This window comes from Embiotoca jacksoni, unplaced genomic scaffold, assembly GCF_022577435.1.
Source record: "Embiotoca jacksoni isolate LCO1_2020_lvr unplaced genomic scaffold, fEmbJac1.0.p SCAF_1, whole genome shotgun sequence".
Classification (NCBI taxonomy): domain Eukaryota; kingdom Metazoa; phylum Chordata; class Actinopteri; family Embiotocidae; genus Embiotoca; species Embiotoca jacksoni.
Window position 1 is genome coordinate 18,054,587 of NW_027185229.1, and position 15,510 is coordinate 18,070,096.

Sequence of the window (15,510 nt, forward strand, 5' to 3'; positions counted from 1 at the left end):
GGACAGCTGACTGCCATCACCAGGACAAAATTAACACGCAGCATTGCCAGGATTCTCTGTAATTATTGTTAACACAGAAAAATTTGCAATTCAAGCAACATATGTAGAGATATGCATATGTCCCACTTAATAAAATTTCATATCTGACCCTTATTTTTTTAGACATTAGCAAGGGACTTATATGGTCCATAATATCTTAAAGCCAAATTTGACAATTCACTGTGTTATTAATCACAGTATAATCACTTCAATAAATTACATAAATGCTGTTTTTTCCAACCAATATTGATCCAGAGTTTAGAAAACATGCAGGTTTTTTTTTAATTGATGCTATTTTTTATGTTGATAGATATTGTGGTTCTCTGAAATATCAAATTGACCTCTGGCACCGATTTGGCCACAAATATTTGTTAAAACTGAACTGAGGTCACACGGTGGTATTTTAGGGCTCATGGGATGTTATTGGCTCCTTGTTTGCTGAAAGACAGATGTGTTTTTAGTCAGTCGCCGCTGGGTGGCAGCAGTTCGCCCTACTTACATATAATACAGCGAAGAAGAAAATTCTCCTCCGCCGCAGCAACAGAAGAAGAATAACGGCAGTCTCCATTTTTCATCAATGCGTTTAAACCATCGACCATTTGAGCCATAATCCGCAATATCAAGTGAGCTCGAGGAACAACCACGGTAGGTCCTTAATAAAAAAATAAAATATATATATATCTACGTGGGAAGGGTGAAATAAAGGGCCAAACGAGGTTGCTGCTCAGTTTCAAGCTCATGCAAAGAAACTGCCGTTTTTTAATGTTAGCCAGGTTACGTTAGCTCTTGATAGCATCGCCCTTTGATTCATCTCTCTGACGGAACACGTCTCACTCATTTAATCTCACCGACGTGAACATAAATCGTTCCCTCGAGTTACTTTCCACTTCGGTCATTTACAACTCTTGACGTTACACGTTTTATGTCGTGGCGCAGATTTGAAAAAGGCCTAAAAGGGAGCTATTATTAGCCGGCCCCCTCTTCCAGTGCGCCACCTTTCCCTCCACCCTGGTGTTATTCGCCCGTGTTTTGACGTCTTGTCCGAACCGACACAACCGCGATATAATCTGTCTCGTCCACGTGGCAAACGCGCTCAGAAAGACTTCCGATCGGAGTAATGTTGAGTTTGTGCTTTCGGGAGTTTTACCTCCGGACCAGATTTGTTATGATTGATGTGCCGTGACGTTTCCAAGTCACGTGTTGTTCATTCATCCGCCTTCACGGAGTTGATGAGAACCGTCGATTTTTTTGTTTTTGTTTTTGTTTGCCTTCAGATAGCACAAGCATGTGGGATGGACCAGGGCAAGGACCACGGGGAGGACCACCCTTCCGGTAAACAAGCATCACTCAGTCACAGATTTATTTTATTTATTTTTTTTAAGACAGATTTGCCCTTAATTTTTTTCCACTGAAAGACGTGTCCGTCCTTTGTTCCCGCCCTCTTCATGCAGGCTTCATGTCCCACCGGCGGCGTGTCCGACGCGGAGCATTTTGTCTCGCTTCCTGATCCGGTCGCGTTTGCTTTGATTTCTGTTCTTCTATCGCAGCTAAACGTTGTTAAACGACCTTCTTTTTTTTTTTTTTTTTTCGTTCGTGTTCAGACAAAGTGAACACAGTCTGCTGTGTTTTAGTCCATTTCTAACGTGAATCCCTCCTAATTTATTGCGCAACTATTTCTGCTCCGCTCCAAAATTGCCGCGGTCCGCGAGCGCCTTCCGTCAGAAGCCGCCGCGCGTGGGACGCTGGTGAGACGCACCGCCGCGTATCTGTTGGGATATGAAGCATTGAATTGAATGACGGTGATTCACTCCGACACGGAACCAGTGGAAAATAGTCTTTAAGCCGGGCGATAAGAAAGAAATGCAATCCCCCCCCCCCCCCCCCCCAATTGCACTTCTATATTTTCCTGTAATGCATTTTCCCAAGAAGTAGGTTTAACCCAATATCATTTTATAATGCGGTGTTTATGTTAGGATGTTCCGATCAAGTCCAAGTCATTTAATATTGATTGTCTGCGGATACGGAGTCCAGATCCAATATTTATGTTTCAACAGTACAGAGCACACTTAAGTTTATTCAAATAATTAAGTCTAATGTGCTTGGCAATTGAATAGAAAAATTGCCCATCCAGGCTCTTCCTTTATTCTTTTTTTTCTTTTTTTTTTTTTTTTACAAAGCAACCAATTTCAGACATCATCAACTCTGTAACAAGTCTCTGTACAGCTGTTTTGACTGCTGGCTTTTCAAACTTTTTAGTTTAGATATATATTGTAGCATCTAAAACATGAATGAATACAGTGATAGTGAGGTTCGAGATTCTGGAGTTGCCCATGGGTACGGTTTTAGGTGCCGTATTAAATTGGTAGTATTAAACATCGCTCTGTTTTTACCACCCCGCAAAATTCTTGCATTGCAGACTATGCTGCTTTTGTTTTCCATTTTAAAAGAGCCTCTTTATACACTGTACATATTTTAGCTGCAGATTTGCTACCGATCATTAAAAATACATGCCTCAATCTTTGATATTTGCTCAGGACATACCTTGTGTACAGTATTTGGTCATGTCGTAAATTTTCTGAAAATAGTGCGTCACCTGCTTTAATCCATTTAATGTATGTATTTGCACATATTTAGCATTTGTATTTTCTCCTATTTCTACATTTAATGGCTCCCCTCCCACGTTTTTGCCTGTTTGTTTCTGTATTTATAAACATACTATCTGCTCCCTCAGTATGCCTATATGGTAATCTGGCAATTTGGAAAATGACCTCACTTTTTTTGTCATCAGTATTTATATTGTTGGGGTTTTTTTGCATTTCAAGCAAATCAGGAGCCTAATATATCAATTTATATTCCAGTGGTGATCAACGTGCAGAAATGTTTGGCGGCAGAGATCGCCCCATGCCCGACTATAGAGGAAGAGGTGGGATGAATACGGATCCCATGGGTCATATGGGCCCAAGACCTTTAGATCTATCACCTATGGACATGAGGAGGATGGATGGGCCACTCATGAGGGGGAGTGATGTGGACCCACGTGATACGCGAGGGAGAGAACCAAACAGAGAATTCTTCAGACCGGGAGAAGAGCCAGATTTCAGTCTTCGAAGGCATTATGAAAATACCATTAGAGACAAACTGATCAATTCTGGGGGTTTCCCGGGGCCGGGCAGGAACTCGGCAGACATGGGAGGGAGAGGTATGCCGCCACGGGAACCAAACAACAGATTTATGGACATGAGAGACAGGGAGTCGTTTAAATACGACATGCCGCGGTTCAACAATCCCAATATGGAGGAGAGGAGAGGGTTTCCCGTGGACAGAATGGACCGAAATGATGGATTTAGGGACATGCATGACCGGCCCCCAATGGGCGTTGGCAACACTGATCGCCATGATACGGACTTACCTCCACGTGAAAGGAGAGTGATGGACACTGACAGAAGAGGAGGGCCACCTTTCAATCCAAGAGGTGGATTTGATTCTGATATGGATTTCAGAAATCGCCCTGGGCCATCAGCTGAATTTAGAGGTAGAGATCGATCTCCTTTAAGATTTGGAAAGGGTGACGCCCCTCCAGCGGATAGTGCGAGATCAAACATGACTTCAGATGTTGGTCCCCAGAGGCCAAAGTTCATGGGCGCAGGAGACGCTGTCAGTAAGCGAGAGTATCCAGATTCAGGTAACAGTCCCCTTATGGATTACAGGAGTGGGGAAGAAATGACTCTTGCAGAAGAATGGAAGAACCGTCAAAAAGAGAAGGCCCCTTTCTTCAACATGGGTAAAGGTATGGGAGGTGTACCTGAACCCAGCTTCCCTGCAACCTTTGGCAGAGATGTGAATGTTAGGGATCCACCACCATTTCAGGAGAGGGATAAGCCACCTGTTGAATTCCCAGGGAAAGATATTGGCTTTCCCCGTGGTGACCACTTTCCTGCAATGGGTCTTCTACCCATTGGAAGCAAAGGTCCACTCCCAGAAATGAGTCCCCTGCCCGGTCCTCTGGGTAGAGACAATGAGGGTAAACACTGGCTTGGAGATAGAGACCCGAAGCATATGCAGAATAAATCAATTCGCAACGAAAGGCCTCCTTACCACCAAGAGAAAAATCCCCCCACACGTGAGATTCAGGAGCCCAGCGATTGCTTTAAAGGGATGAAAGATACTCCACATAATCAAGGGCCTGCCAGGGGGGAAGAACATGATTTCCAAAGCAGCAGCTCCGTACAGGCGAGAGACCAAGACTACAGGGACATCGACTACAGGACAGGAGCCGGAAGGGCATTTGAATACAAACGTGAAGAACTTCCAGCACCAGAGAAACTGATTAAAGACTCTAAACCAATCGCACCTTCAAAATTTAGTGATTCTGGTTCACAGGTATGTGGAGGTTTTGTCACTAGTATCTGTTTGAAAATTTAATTTGCATTTTGATATAATATTTTGGTATTTCATGATCCTTCTCTGAAAGGATCAAGATTACAGGAGTGCATCAGTGGAGGACAAAGTTTCCAATATTATATCCATAACTGGTATTCCAAAGACTGCCACAATGGAGCAGGTAATCAAATAGATAAGCAGCTTTGTTTTCATAAGCATGATTCTCGGACTGTGTTGGTAGTAGCTCGATATTTTTCCTCTGCAGATTCTCGGTGCCTTTGCGGTCCGTGACGGTGTGCCAATGCAGGGGATGAAAATCAAGAATGTCGTGCCAGGTAAGAACTACGTTTCTTTGTGGGATTGTTTGGGGGCATTTGATCGCTAACGTGTCCCTCGACATCTCGCTTTTACGACATTCGAACCTCCGCATTCTTTATTTCTTCACGTTCTTGGTTGCGTTTGTTGTTGGTGGTTTGTGTGAACTCGCTCAGTAAAGAAGGAAGGGGGAGGGTCTCTGTTCTGCCATCCGTTTTTCTGTCAAAGGATGTGGGGTCATTGTCAGCAATTAGAGGATTTACCCTAGGATTCAATATTTGCAGCGTTTGGAGCGTGAAAGCCAGTGTGAGTCATAAAAGATCTTCGACGAGTGATTCACTGAATTTGTCCTTTCAGAGACACTTTTTTTCTAAGTACTGATTTAAAAAAAACAACAACAAAAAAAAAACAACAACAAGTCAGCAAACCTGAAATGGAAACTGCCTTCCTAGTGCTTTGTTCATGCTGCTGATCTAAACATCTGCTGTAGAGTGAAAGTTTTCCTCAGTGGATCTGCGCACATATGCTGCCGACATCATGCCAAGCCTTTTTGGGAAGATTATGTCTCAAAGGTCATCAATGTTGCATAAATATATCAAAACCAGAAAGAGGTGCTTTTTCAATTTGACGTAAACATGACTTGTACATTGTTTTTGTTTCCATGGAGCACACCATGCAAACATTCACTGCCAATGGTCTGGAATCTGTTAAGGCTTGGCTTTATCAAAGTCTTTAACAGCAAACTCTGATTCGATGTCGGTCATCAGACAACTGGCTAAAAAAAAGCAAAAAAAAAATAAAATAAAGCATTAACAAAATGTTTTGTTTTCCTGAAAAGGTATGTGTGTCGGTAAAGGTGTAACAATTCGCTCGCACTGATCTCGATGTGTTCACGAATGCTTTCTTTTATGTTTCACTGGGTGACTGTCATTACTGGCATTGACTAACAAAAACCCATCTGTATTTCAAATGCTGTCCCCAGGTTACAGCTACGATACGGCCTATGTGGAGTTTTTAAACCTCGAGGATGCAGTCCACTTCATGGAGTCCAACAAGGTGGCCCATCCTCGTCACTCTACGAAGGCCGTCTCTCCCATCAGGATTACGAGGGGTTGAGAGGGCATTTAGTAGATGGGGGAGGGAGAAAACCCGGGAAGGGCTTGCTATTATTTTCAGAGATCTTACCTTCGCTGAGTAGATGATTTCAGAAGTTGAAATTTTGAAGTGATAATGCCAAACAGTTGGTCCTCATCTTACATAAATGACATCATAGATAATAGTGCTACAGGTTGATTTAAGGAATCTAGCGAAACACCAATGTTAAACTGTGTATGCACAGATATACAATAGTAGTAGGTCTCCTTCTTGTTTTTTTACGAGCCCTAATTTGTCACATTTGAACTGCAGGTAACCCTGGAACGTATTTTATACCTGAAAATACCAATTTTAGGGGAACAAATCAGTCCTTGCATTGGATTGTCTTAACAGTTTAGAGGATGTATTATTGAATGGAAAATTGTTGATGTTGACAAAGAATAATTTATACTCGGCAAAACTTTGTACTCAGCCTGGTTTGGGATTTCGTTGTTGTTTCTTTCAACCAAGAGGAATGAAGGAAATTCTTTACCGCTTTGCGCGTCCTGGAAAGAAGGTTTGGTTTTCGAGGAAGCAACTGCAGATTTGAGGACTTCACTCACCAATATTTTAGAGGATGAAAAAACTGCCCTCCGCGGTTAAAAAAAAAAAAAAAAAAGTACAGGGGGGATCATGTGGGCGACGTGTGAAATCAGTTTTCCAGTTCAAGCAACGGTTTGAAAGGCGCGTCAGATGCTGAATAATGAATACTCCGACACAGGCTGCAATTTTATGATGGTGACAGTTTATCCCCGGTTGTGTTGTAAACAATAGACATATTGTGTTTACTGTACAAGTTATCCACCTAGAATGTAACTGATTGGCTTCTGCGTTGCCCCGCTGGATGATGTTGCATTTGTTTCCTCAGCAAAAGCTGTGTCAAGTTCAATTTTGTTTGCGAGACGACTGGACCTTTCTGGCGGCTGTGTCGTTTGACTGTCCTCATGCAAATGAACCATCCGGCGGCCATTCTTTCAGACATCTTTTTCCTGAAGTAGAACTGAGTGCAGCCTTATGACTGAGAACTCGTACAGCACACACTTTGTTTTCTTATTCACAAGTGAAAACGACCGTGTTCGAGATTAGTCGTAGCTTTGAAATTGTTTTCAGTAGTGATCTTAAAGCAGGCAAAGCATTGTAGTTATCGCAACTTCTCTTATCATTTTCCTCAACATTTTATGTTTCTACATTGCACCTGTGAGTTTTAGCTTCGCCAGCCACCACTGTGGTGTGCAGAATGAAAACTTTTCTACTGTATGCCTTGCCATGTATTTCATGGTCCCCAGAGGATGAAAGCCTTCTAATTTTGGTGGTCCTCGACTTTTCCTCTTGGGCCATTACGAGGTTGCCACATCAGCCGATGAATGTATAGCCTTTAACTCTGGTACAGTTATTCATGGTGCCCAGGAGATGAATCCCAATGACTTTTGTGGTTTTCTGATTGTTCTTCTAGCGCTGCCATTAGCTTGACTGGTGTGGTGTAAATGGTCTTTGGCTTTGTGAACTTTATTGATCCTCTGACTTTCCATCTTGTGCCATTCCATTTATGGAATTCTTTGGCTCACTGATCCAACAATCTTTTTTAGAGTGAACATAATGGCTTCACGAAGCTTCTCGCGCAGCTGCAGACTCTTTTGTCTTGTTGTCTTCGGAGTTTCTTCGGCATTCCTTGTTTCACCCATCATTTTAAGTCATCTGTGACTTCGTCCACCGAGTTCCCATTCCCTCGATGGTATTCTCTTGAACTCGTCAGTAAGTTTTGGGCATTTTGATTTCAATCTTCTTTGGATGCTTGGAGCAATTTGTGAATAAAGTTTCCATCTTTCCAGCCAGGATTGTTGTGCTTTTGATCATATGTCAAATAATAAGGATGAACACTTTATCTCTTGGTACAGGGGATCAGTTGGGTGGTTGCTGAAATGTGTGGCAGTTTGTTTTTCTCTTCCTTTAGTAGTGATTGTGTTCTACTTTATTTTTACTCCGACTTTATGTTTTGCTTTGTGTTTTACTGTTTTTGATTAGACAGTATAAAAACTAGAAAATGGAGTTAGTTGTGTGGACAGTATTGTCATCAAAGATGTGTATATCCACTTTGAAAGTGTTGAAAGGTGAAAGATGGCTCTAGCTTTGAGCTTTTTTTCAAGTGCTTGTGGACCAAGATGGCTGGTTATGTGCTCACATGTATGAATTTGATGGAATCAACCAGATTTATGGTCGTTAAATACAGTATTATCAATTTGCAAATTACATTTAGATGTACCGTGAGCTTCCCTTGGAAACACCTCATCTGTCTCTATGCAAATGCAGTCCCTTCTCAGAAATGAGGTATTTACGATGGCATTGTCTGCTTTGTACACGCTATCTGCTGAGAGGTTTGTTCTCATCTGGCTCTATGAAGTGTTTTGTTTTGTTTTTTTACTCTTTTTTTTTTTAACAGTACTGTGGATATGAGTCTTCCTGTTCAAAAGTTGGATATATTTGGTTTATGGCTGAGCCATTGACAGCAAAAGAAGAAATCATTTTGAAAGATTGCAAGAAAAAATATATATTCATGAGTTTGAGCTTTTCAGATTAGGGTTTGCTGCTTTTTTTCTTGTGTTAAAGTGAATTGCACATCTTTTGGTGTTGGTTGTGGCCAAAACAAAGTAATTTGTCGCCTTGGCTTCAGAAAGCTAATGGATATATTTATTTATCTTCTGATATTTTATATATTTCTTTGATACAATAGTTGGCAGGCTGATAATGAAAAAAAAAAAGTCATAGTTGTAGCCCTAATTTGTAGTCGCCTTGAAACTAGCATTGTATGGGGGCAGATGTGTAGCATGGTCCTGGACCTGGGCTTTGCACACCACCGTAGGTTTTGGCCCATTTTTATCCTCAACATTGAAGAGGAGGGCTAAACCTGCCTCAGTGCATGTTGGGTCTCATTGGTATTATTTTAGCAATGAATCACCAGTGTGTTATGATGCTGATTGGTCTTTTTTGTTCTTCTTTCAGGGATCCCTAAAGGTTGGCACTAGAACAGCTTCCATGACGTTTAGCCAGCCAGACCAGTGTGAAAGAGGTGTTCATGTAAGTGCAATGCAGTCATTCCTTTTATTTACCAAGAAACAAAAATGGGTTTTTGAGTAATGATTGGGTCAGTTTCTGAAGACAAAATGACCAGTTTTAGTTTTTTATGGAAAATTGAACAGCATTCCTATTGTGTTAATTCATTTCCTAAAAATACTGGTATCAGTCAGAGTCTTTAATTCTCATCTATACTTTGTGGCGATTCTTTCTGAACAAGCTAACTCTACAAACAAATGAACTGCAATTGAGCATAAACCGCAGACTGACCGAGGGTTGAGTTTCCATTAACAGCAAACGGCAGCAGCAGTAATTACTTTGGTTGAATGGGAGAGGAGCAGAAAACGAGAGGACTTCTCACAAGTAAATCAAACATTGTTTTTCTTCTTGTCTTTTTGATTCAGGAATCAGATCACAAAGTACCTCAACTCCAGGAGCCCCAGTTACCCAGACCAGATGAACCTTTAGGAGAGTTGAAGACCAACCTGAATGGGTCCAAACCAAAAGGCCCGATGGAGCCGATGTCCCACAGCCAGTGGCAGCGCAGCTCCGACCTGACTCCGGAGGCCTGGCAGCAGCAGGTGGACCAACAGCTGCAGCAGCAAGAAGCAGAGCAACAGGCAGAGTCTTGGAGCAACCGCAACCTTCTTCATCAAAATGCAAACCAATCTGACGCCATATTCAAAGACAGCAAAAGTACGTCAACCTGAGCTCTTAGTTCTTTTTACAGTGAAGCAATAAATGCCACTAATCCATGGACAGATTTATTCAAGTATGCGCTATTATAATTCACACCCGTGTCAAATTAACATTATGTTGGCCTGCCACTCCACAGCCATGATAATAAAGAATGTGAAGCCCAGCACCACAGTAGAGACTATCCTGAAAGCCTTGGACCCCTTTGCATATCTGGACGAGAGAAACGTTCGCCTTGTGAGGGCCAGGACACCCGGCGCAAAGTGCTTCTGCTTTGTTGACATGGACTCCCACGAGGTGCCCACAAATATCAGTGAACCCAGTTTGCTGTTGCCAATTTCACACATGTCGAGTTTGTAATTGCCTTCTTTGTCCCGTGTTCCTCACAAAGCGTTGTGTTTTCTCTTGTAGCAAGTGACACGTCTTGTCGAGCTCCTTACTAAACCCAAGCCTCTATATGTCGACGGAGTCAGAGTTTATGCTGAGGTTGCAAAACCCCTGAAGAACCAAAGGTAAGTCTTCACGTTGCAAGGGTTTTCTTTTCAGCCATGCAGACATGTCCAAAAGAGAAATCTCATCGAATTTTTTTGTCCTGTTGATTTCCATCTTTTTCAGTTTCAGAAGAGAGTTTGATAAATCAAACACTTCTATCCTCGGATATCCACCTGATGCCAGCACGATGGGGGTAAGTCGTGGTCTTTGTTATAATTTGCAAATTCGCAACTGCAACCGCTTTTTTTTTTTTAATATCTGGATATATTTTCAAAATTATTAGAATTATGTCAAAATACGTTTTGCCTATTTGAAGCCTCACATCTCTGCAGTAGTTTTGTATTTACAATTTAAATATATTTCACACATTTAACATGCATTTGAGAGAACACTTTATTATCCACTACATAACCATAAATATCAGATGCTCAGACTGAAATAATGTCGTGAACATAACAGCTTGTTACATCTGTTTTGATTCTCCCTTATGAAACAACTGGTCCATAACGGCTGCATCTGTATACAATTTCAACAAGCTCATGTGTATCCCCGAAGATTATTGGTACCTGTCAATGTGGATATTGATATGAAGTATTGTTGTTGTTGTTTTTTTTAAAGGCTAATGCTTCGTCACCATTTCTGCTTAACTATCATCTTACTTGATTTGAAGATGTATTTGATTCAGCAGGCCCTACCTCGTACTGTTAGGGAAAGTGAAAAAGAACTTGTGGATCTGCTCTTCAAAATTTACTGGTTTCTTCTTTGGCCCATGCTACACCCTTCTACCAAATTTTCTGAAAATCAGTCTGTAGTTTTTTCCATAATTCTACTGACAGTCAAAAAAAAAAAAAAAGGAGTCCTTACTTCCTTGGTTCAGACTACAAGTGAATGGTCCGACCTCTTAGATAACCTGGGTTTTGTTTCTTGGTATTTCAGCAGCAGAATTTCCCACAACCTCCACCGTACTTGGAGCCTCTGCAGCCGCCTGCTGTTGTTCCTCCTGGGATGCAAGGTGACCCTTCCTCAAATACGCACAGTCTGGTATTTTTCCCTGCATGCAATCTTTATCACAGAATTTAAATTGAAATCGGCTTAATTTTGTCACCAGGGGATTTGATGCCTGGCTGCACCAATCCTGCCCTGTCATCAGACCCCAGCATCAGCCAGGTAGGTCTTGGAGCAAAAAGGAACGATATTGATGTCTCGTCTCAAACTTTTAGCATTTAACTGTACTTCTTCATGCCTCACAGGGAATCGGCTACGTTGAGGCTCCTCCTGCGTGTCCGTTGTACCAGGCTGGTGGACCGAATCTGCCCACGGAATCGGCTGCGATGGCAGCCGCCACAGACGGATCACAGACCTACATTTATGGTGAGAAACCACTCAAGTAAAAGAAATTTTAAACCAGTAATTAGTTTATAAAAGGCATATAATTTAACGGGTTACTATACAGTACAAACTGCCAAAGTTAGTACAAACACAGTATCTTGTTTTGTTTTCTTGTGATCTACTTTGAAAGATCACTGCCCTCCATATTCATTTATTAAACGTATGCATTTGCAATAGTTCCTCCAGGCTCTGAGACTCCAGACCTGGCCAACTACTTATTCGATGCCACGTCAGGCTTCTACTACGATCCAGAGACGACGCTGTACTACGATCCTAACTCCAGGGTGAGGATACGCTACAGCAGCCACCCAAACGCTTTCTAAAAACAGGCACATTTGGTTGAAGAGTATCTATGGAAATACAGTGCTGTATAATATGCAAGTGCTGTTTCTTATGCTACAGTCAGTAGCAGAATATAATGGATAACTGCGCAGCTTATGCTTATGAGTTTTCTTCGCACAGATTTCAGCTTCTGTTATGTTTAAAGATATTATCGTAATTTGCGGACTGTCTTAAAATGAGATTGTGTTGCAGTGGTTGTTGTAAAAGCCTGACGGCTATCCACCAAAACACAAATCGTACACCCAGCACCTCCCTCTTTTATTTCGATCAAGAAGTTTTCTGAAAAGCTGTTGGTTTTTTTTAGCTGCTGTGCTCGTTGTCTGTGTGGAAGAGTAAAAAAAAAAAACTAAAACCTAATCCAGTAACATCTGAAGCACGTGGAGGTGATAAGAAGGTTATCTGAAGGATTTCTTTATTAGAAACCAGAGACTGCAGTTCAGGCTCTACATATGCAATAAGTAGTCAGCCTGGAGTGAACATAAATGTGTTTTTGATCTTTAGTTGTTACATCATCATGTCTTCTTTATTCACCTTTTTTTTTTTTTTTTTTTTTTTTTGTGTGTGTGCAGTATTTCTACAATGCTCAAACCCAGGAGTACATGTACTGGGATACTGCTACAAAGGCCTATATCCCGGTTCCAGGAGGGACCCCGGCAGACCCCCAACCTGTGACCATGACTGCCGAAGACCAAGCCATCCTTTCCAACCCGGCGGCAGACGCTCCTCTAGAAATGAGGAAACCACCGGTGTCACCACAAGATTCTGCAGCGCCAGCGGAAGTTCCCGTTTCAGCTGGCGCCTCCACCTCCGATCCCGTCCCAACGTCTACAGCAGCTCCTGACAAAAAGGAAGAGGACGACCCCGCTAAAAAGGACAAAGACAAGGACAACAAAGACGAGAAGCCAAAAAGTCTCGCTGCAGTCAAGGTAGCGGTAATACCACGAGACAAATTGTGCAATGCATGCATGTGTGCAGAGGGCAAATAGTCAAGAAATATGTTGCGTTTTGCAGATCATGAAAGATATGGAGCGGTGGGCAAAGATCCAGAACCGTCAAAAGGACATTGTCCGTGCTCCGTCTCCGCTGCTGAGGACTGGAATGGATGATGATAGGAGGCCGTCGAAGACGGCCGACGCTGGTTTTGCTATATTTGAGAGGAAGGTTGGTGACTCCCCTCCAACATTCATACCGCTGTCTCCTCCGTTCAGGAGATGTTACGACTCTTTTTTGGTCCTTATCTTTGTTGTCGTCCACAGATCTCAGGTGGCGATGATCTTTTTAAGAAACCCCTCGCTCCACCTAAGAAAGATGAGAAGTCAAAGGTGAGACACCTTATCAGTTAAAACGGCGCTTCCCAAACCGTGGTAGGCGTACCACCGGTGGCACGCAAGAGCCCTAAATCGTCAAACACCTGTACTCCAACTGGCCCAAATCCCCAAAAATTGCAATCTAAGTTGATTTGATTATAAACGACAGTGATTTCATTTACACATCACAATGCAATAATATGAAAATTTGTTTTTAATCATTTTAATATGTAAGAAATAACATTTGAGAGGGGGTACTTGGGAAATTTGGTTTGGAACAAGTTTTGGAATTTCTGAATTAAATTATATTTTAAGTGCATGGTGTTCACCTTTAATCATACCTCAGTTATTTAGTTGCTTCCTTCAGCGTACCATTTTAACATTCACATCGTAATAAAGCACAATGGATAGATCAGTATTTTGTCAAAGAAAAAAAGGTTTTATCACTGCTTGGAGAGCTCCATTTAACATTTGTCTGCTTTGTTTCTCAGCGTCCAATGGGCTCCCTAGGTCTGCTGGCGTCAGACTACGGAGCTGGAAGCGACGAAGAGGTGGAGGAAGATAAGGATGACGCAGCTAAGCAAAGCAGTCAGGGCAGCCAGTCGGAAGACAAGGACGACAAGCTGACGGACTGGAAGAAGATGGCCTGCCTTCTGTGTAGGAGACAGTTCCCCAACAAGGACGCTCTGATCCGCCACCAACAGCTGTCTGATCTGCACAAAGTACAACAAACCTTTTTAACCTATAAATGAACCGTATTTGACAGTGAACTTAGAAATGTGGCCTCTTAACGTGTTTTTATTGTCTCGAAAGCAAAATATGGAGATCCACCTCAAGATCAAAAGGTCAAAGAAGGAGCTGGAGGCGTTAGAGAACCAGGAAAAAGAAGTAAGTGGACATTAATTGTGCAGGATCAATTGCTGTGGTAAGTATGTGATGCCGTTATTTGATTACTGACAGTTGAATGCTTCGTCCACAGCTGAATGCCAGAGAAACTCCCAGATCACCAGAACAGAAAAGAAAAAAACACCATCACCCGCTGCCGCAGCCGCAGCATCATAATACCTGGGCTGGAAGCTCCAAGTAGGAATTAACAGGATCTAGTGAATGTGCATGTAATGGGAATCATTTTAAAACAGTGGTTGAAGGTTGTTGTTGTTGTTGTTTTTTTGTTTTTTTTAAATGTTATTTTCTGCCTAACTATTTGTTCTCTGTGCATAGGGAAATGAACAAAGTCAGTGAGAGGCCTGGTTTAGGTGCTGAACCTGTCCCGGTAGGTATGAGGTTTCATTTAACTGATTAGCATCATGTTGTTTTCCTAGTCTGTTTACCAAAGCATTTTGTCAATTTTTTTTTTTTTTGGTCTTTAGCAGAGGAAAAAGAAAGAGCCTGTCGTTTGGGACCATGCCACCTACAAACAAGCAGTGCGCAAGGCCATGTTTGCACGGTTCAAGGAACTTGAGTGATCTCATCTGAACAAATCGTCACCTTGATGCGATTATATCGACATGCTGGCCCACCTTGGCATGAGAGCCTCCCCACTCCCCTTTGACTGTCTTCACCGTTTCTGTCTCCTCACAATATAAAGCCACAGTTTTCTACACTGAGGTGAAGCGACAGATGATGTGGCCTAAAACTACATTACAAGGCAACAGTGGAGCTACAAAGAGTCAAAAACGAGAATTATATGGCGTCCTCAACGATGGATTTTGTATAAAATGTGTTAATTCATGATGTCGATTTGAATATTTTTGTCAAAAAATAATGTTGGCTTGTATGTACAATTGTGAAAAGTGCCCAGCCTTTTTTTTTTAAAATAAATAATACTGTCACACTGGTTAGTTATTATTATAAAATAGACTTTTTTTTTTTTTTACGTGTTCATTTTCATGCATAGAAATTGTTATTATATGTGCACATTTTAAGTAAAAAAAAATAAAAATATTATACACTAACTTGTCTGTGTTTTGTTATATTTTTTTAAGCTCTGCCATGCAAACGGCACCTGACCACTAGATGGCAGTGCAATGCCATGTCTTATTTTGTGTTGGCGTGACATCCAAGCGAGATTACTGACCCAATTCATCAGTACTTCATTGGATGTATTTACCAATTTAAAGAAAAAGACAATAAAACTGTATAAAATAATGATAAACCATTAAAACGTGTCCCCAAGAACATGAAATTGCTCGATGCATTTTCTGCCCTTCACATAATTACCGCTCTCGGTAAATGAAGCTTCAACGTTTCCCAGTTGTGAAATGCAGAGGCCTCCCCTCTGACCTCTACTGGTACGAGGGAACCAGCTCTCTTCCTCCCAGTGGCTGTGGTTCAGCGAATGCAGAGG

General features: G+C 41.9%; 1 protein-coding gene across 2 annotated transcripts; it reads left to right on the forward strand.

The window, feature by feature from the left end:
* Positions 1–590: 590 nt before the first annotated feature.
* rbm6 (RNA binding motif protein 6) lies at positions 591–15,118 on the forward strand. 2 transcript variants are annotated; one of them, XM_069144913.1, is made up of 23 exons: positions 591–684; positions 1,314–1,371; positions 2,898–4,419; positions 4,511–4,600; positions 4,685–4,754; positions 5,717–5,790; positions 8,866–8,940; positions 9,342–9,633; positions 9,773–9,930; positions 10,045–10,145; positions 10,249–10,318; positions 11,062–11,137; positions 11,234–11,292; positions 11,376–11,496; positions 11,692–11,798; positions 12,426–12,782; positions 12,868–13,017; positions 13,113–13,178; positions 13,655–13,885; positions 13,977–14,051; positions 14,143–14,246; positions 14,385–14,436; positions 14,534–15,118. In XM_069144913.1, exons 2-23 carry the CDS (start codon positions 1,325–1,327, stop codon positions 14,627–14,629), a joined length of 3,993 nt encoding a protein of 1,330 aa, XP_069001014.1. In that variant the 5' UTR covers positions 591–684; positions 1,314–1,324; the 3' UTR covers positions 14,630–15,118. The 2 variants fall into 2 exon arrangements, with proteins under 2 accessions (XP_069001014.1, XP_069001025.1); XM_069144924.1 differs by having other exon boundaries at positions 14,537–15,118.
* The last annotated feature ends 392 nt before the right edge of the window (positions 15,119–15,510 follow it).

Coding starts and splice junctions, on each gene's coding strand:
- rbm6 (XM_069144913.1), top strand. CDS start 1,325: ATGTGGGATGGACCAGGGCAAGGACCACGGGGAGGACCACCCTTCCG. Junction 4,601..4,684: donor AGACTGCCACAATGGAGCAG/GTAATCAAATAG, acceptor TTTCCTCTGCAG/ATTCTCGGTGCCTTTGCGGT. Junction 10,146..10,248: donor AAACCCCTGAAGAACCAAAG/GTAAGTCTTCAC, acceptor CATCTTTTTCAG/TTTCAGAAGAGAGTTTGATA.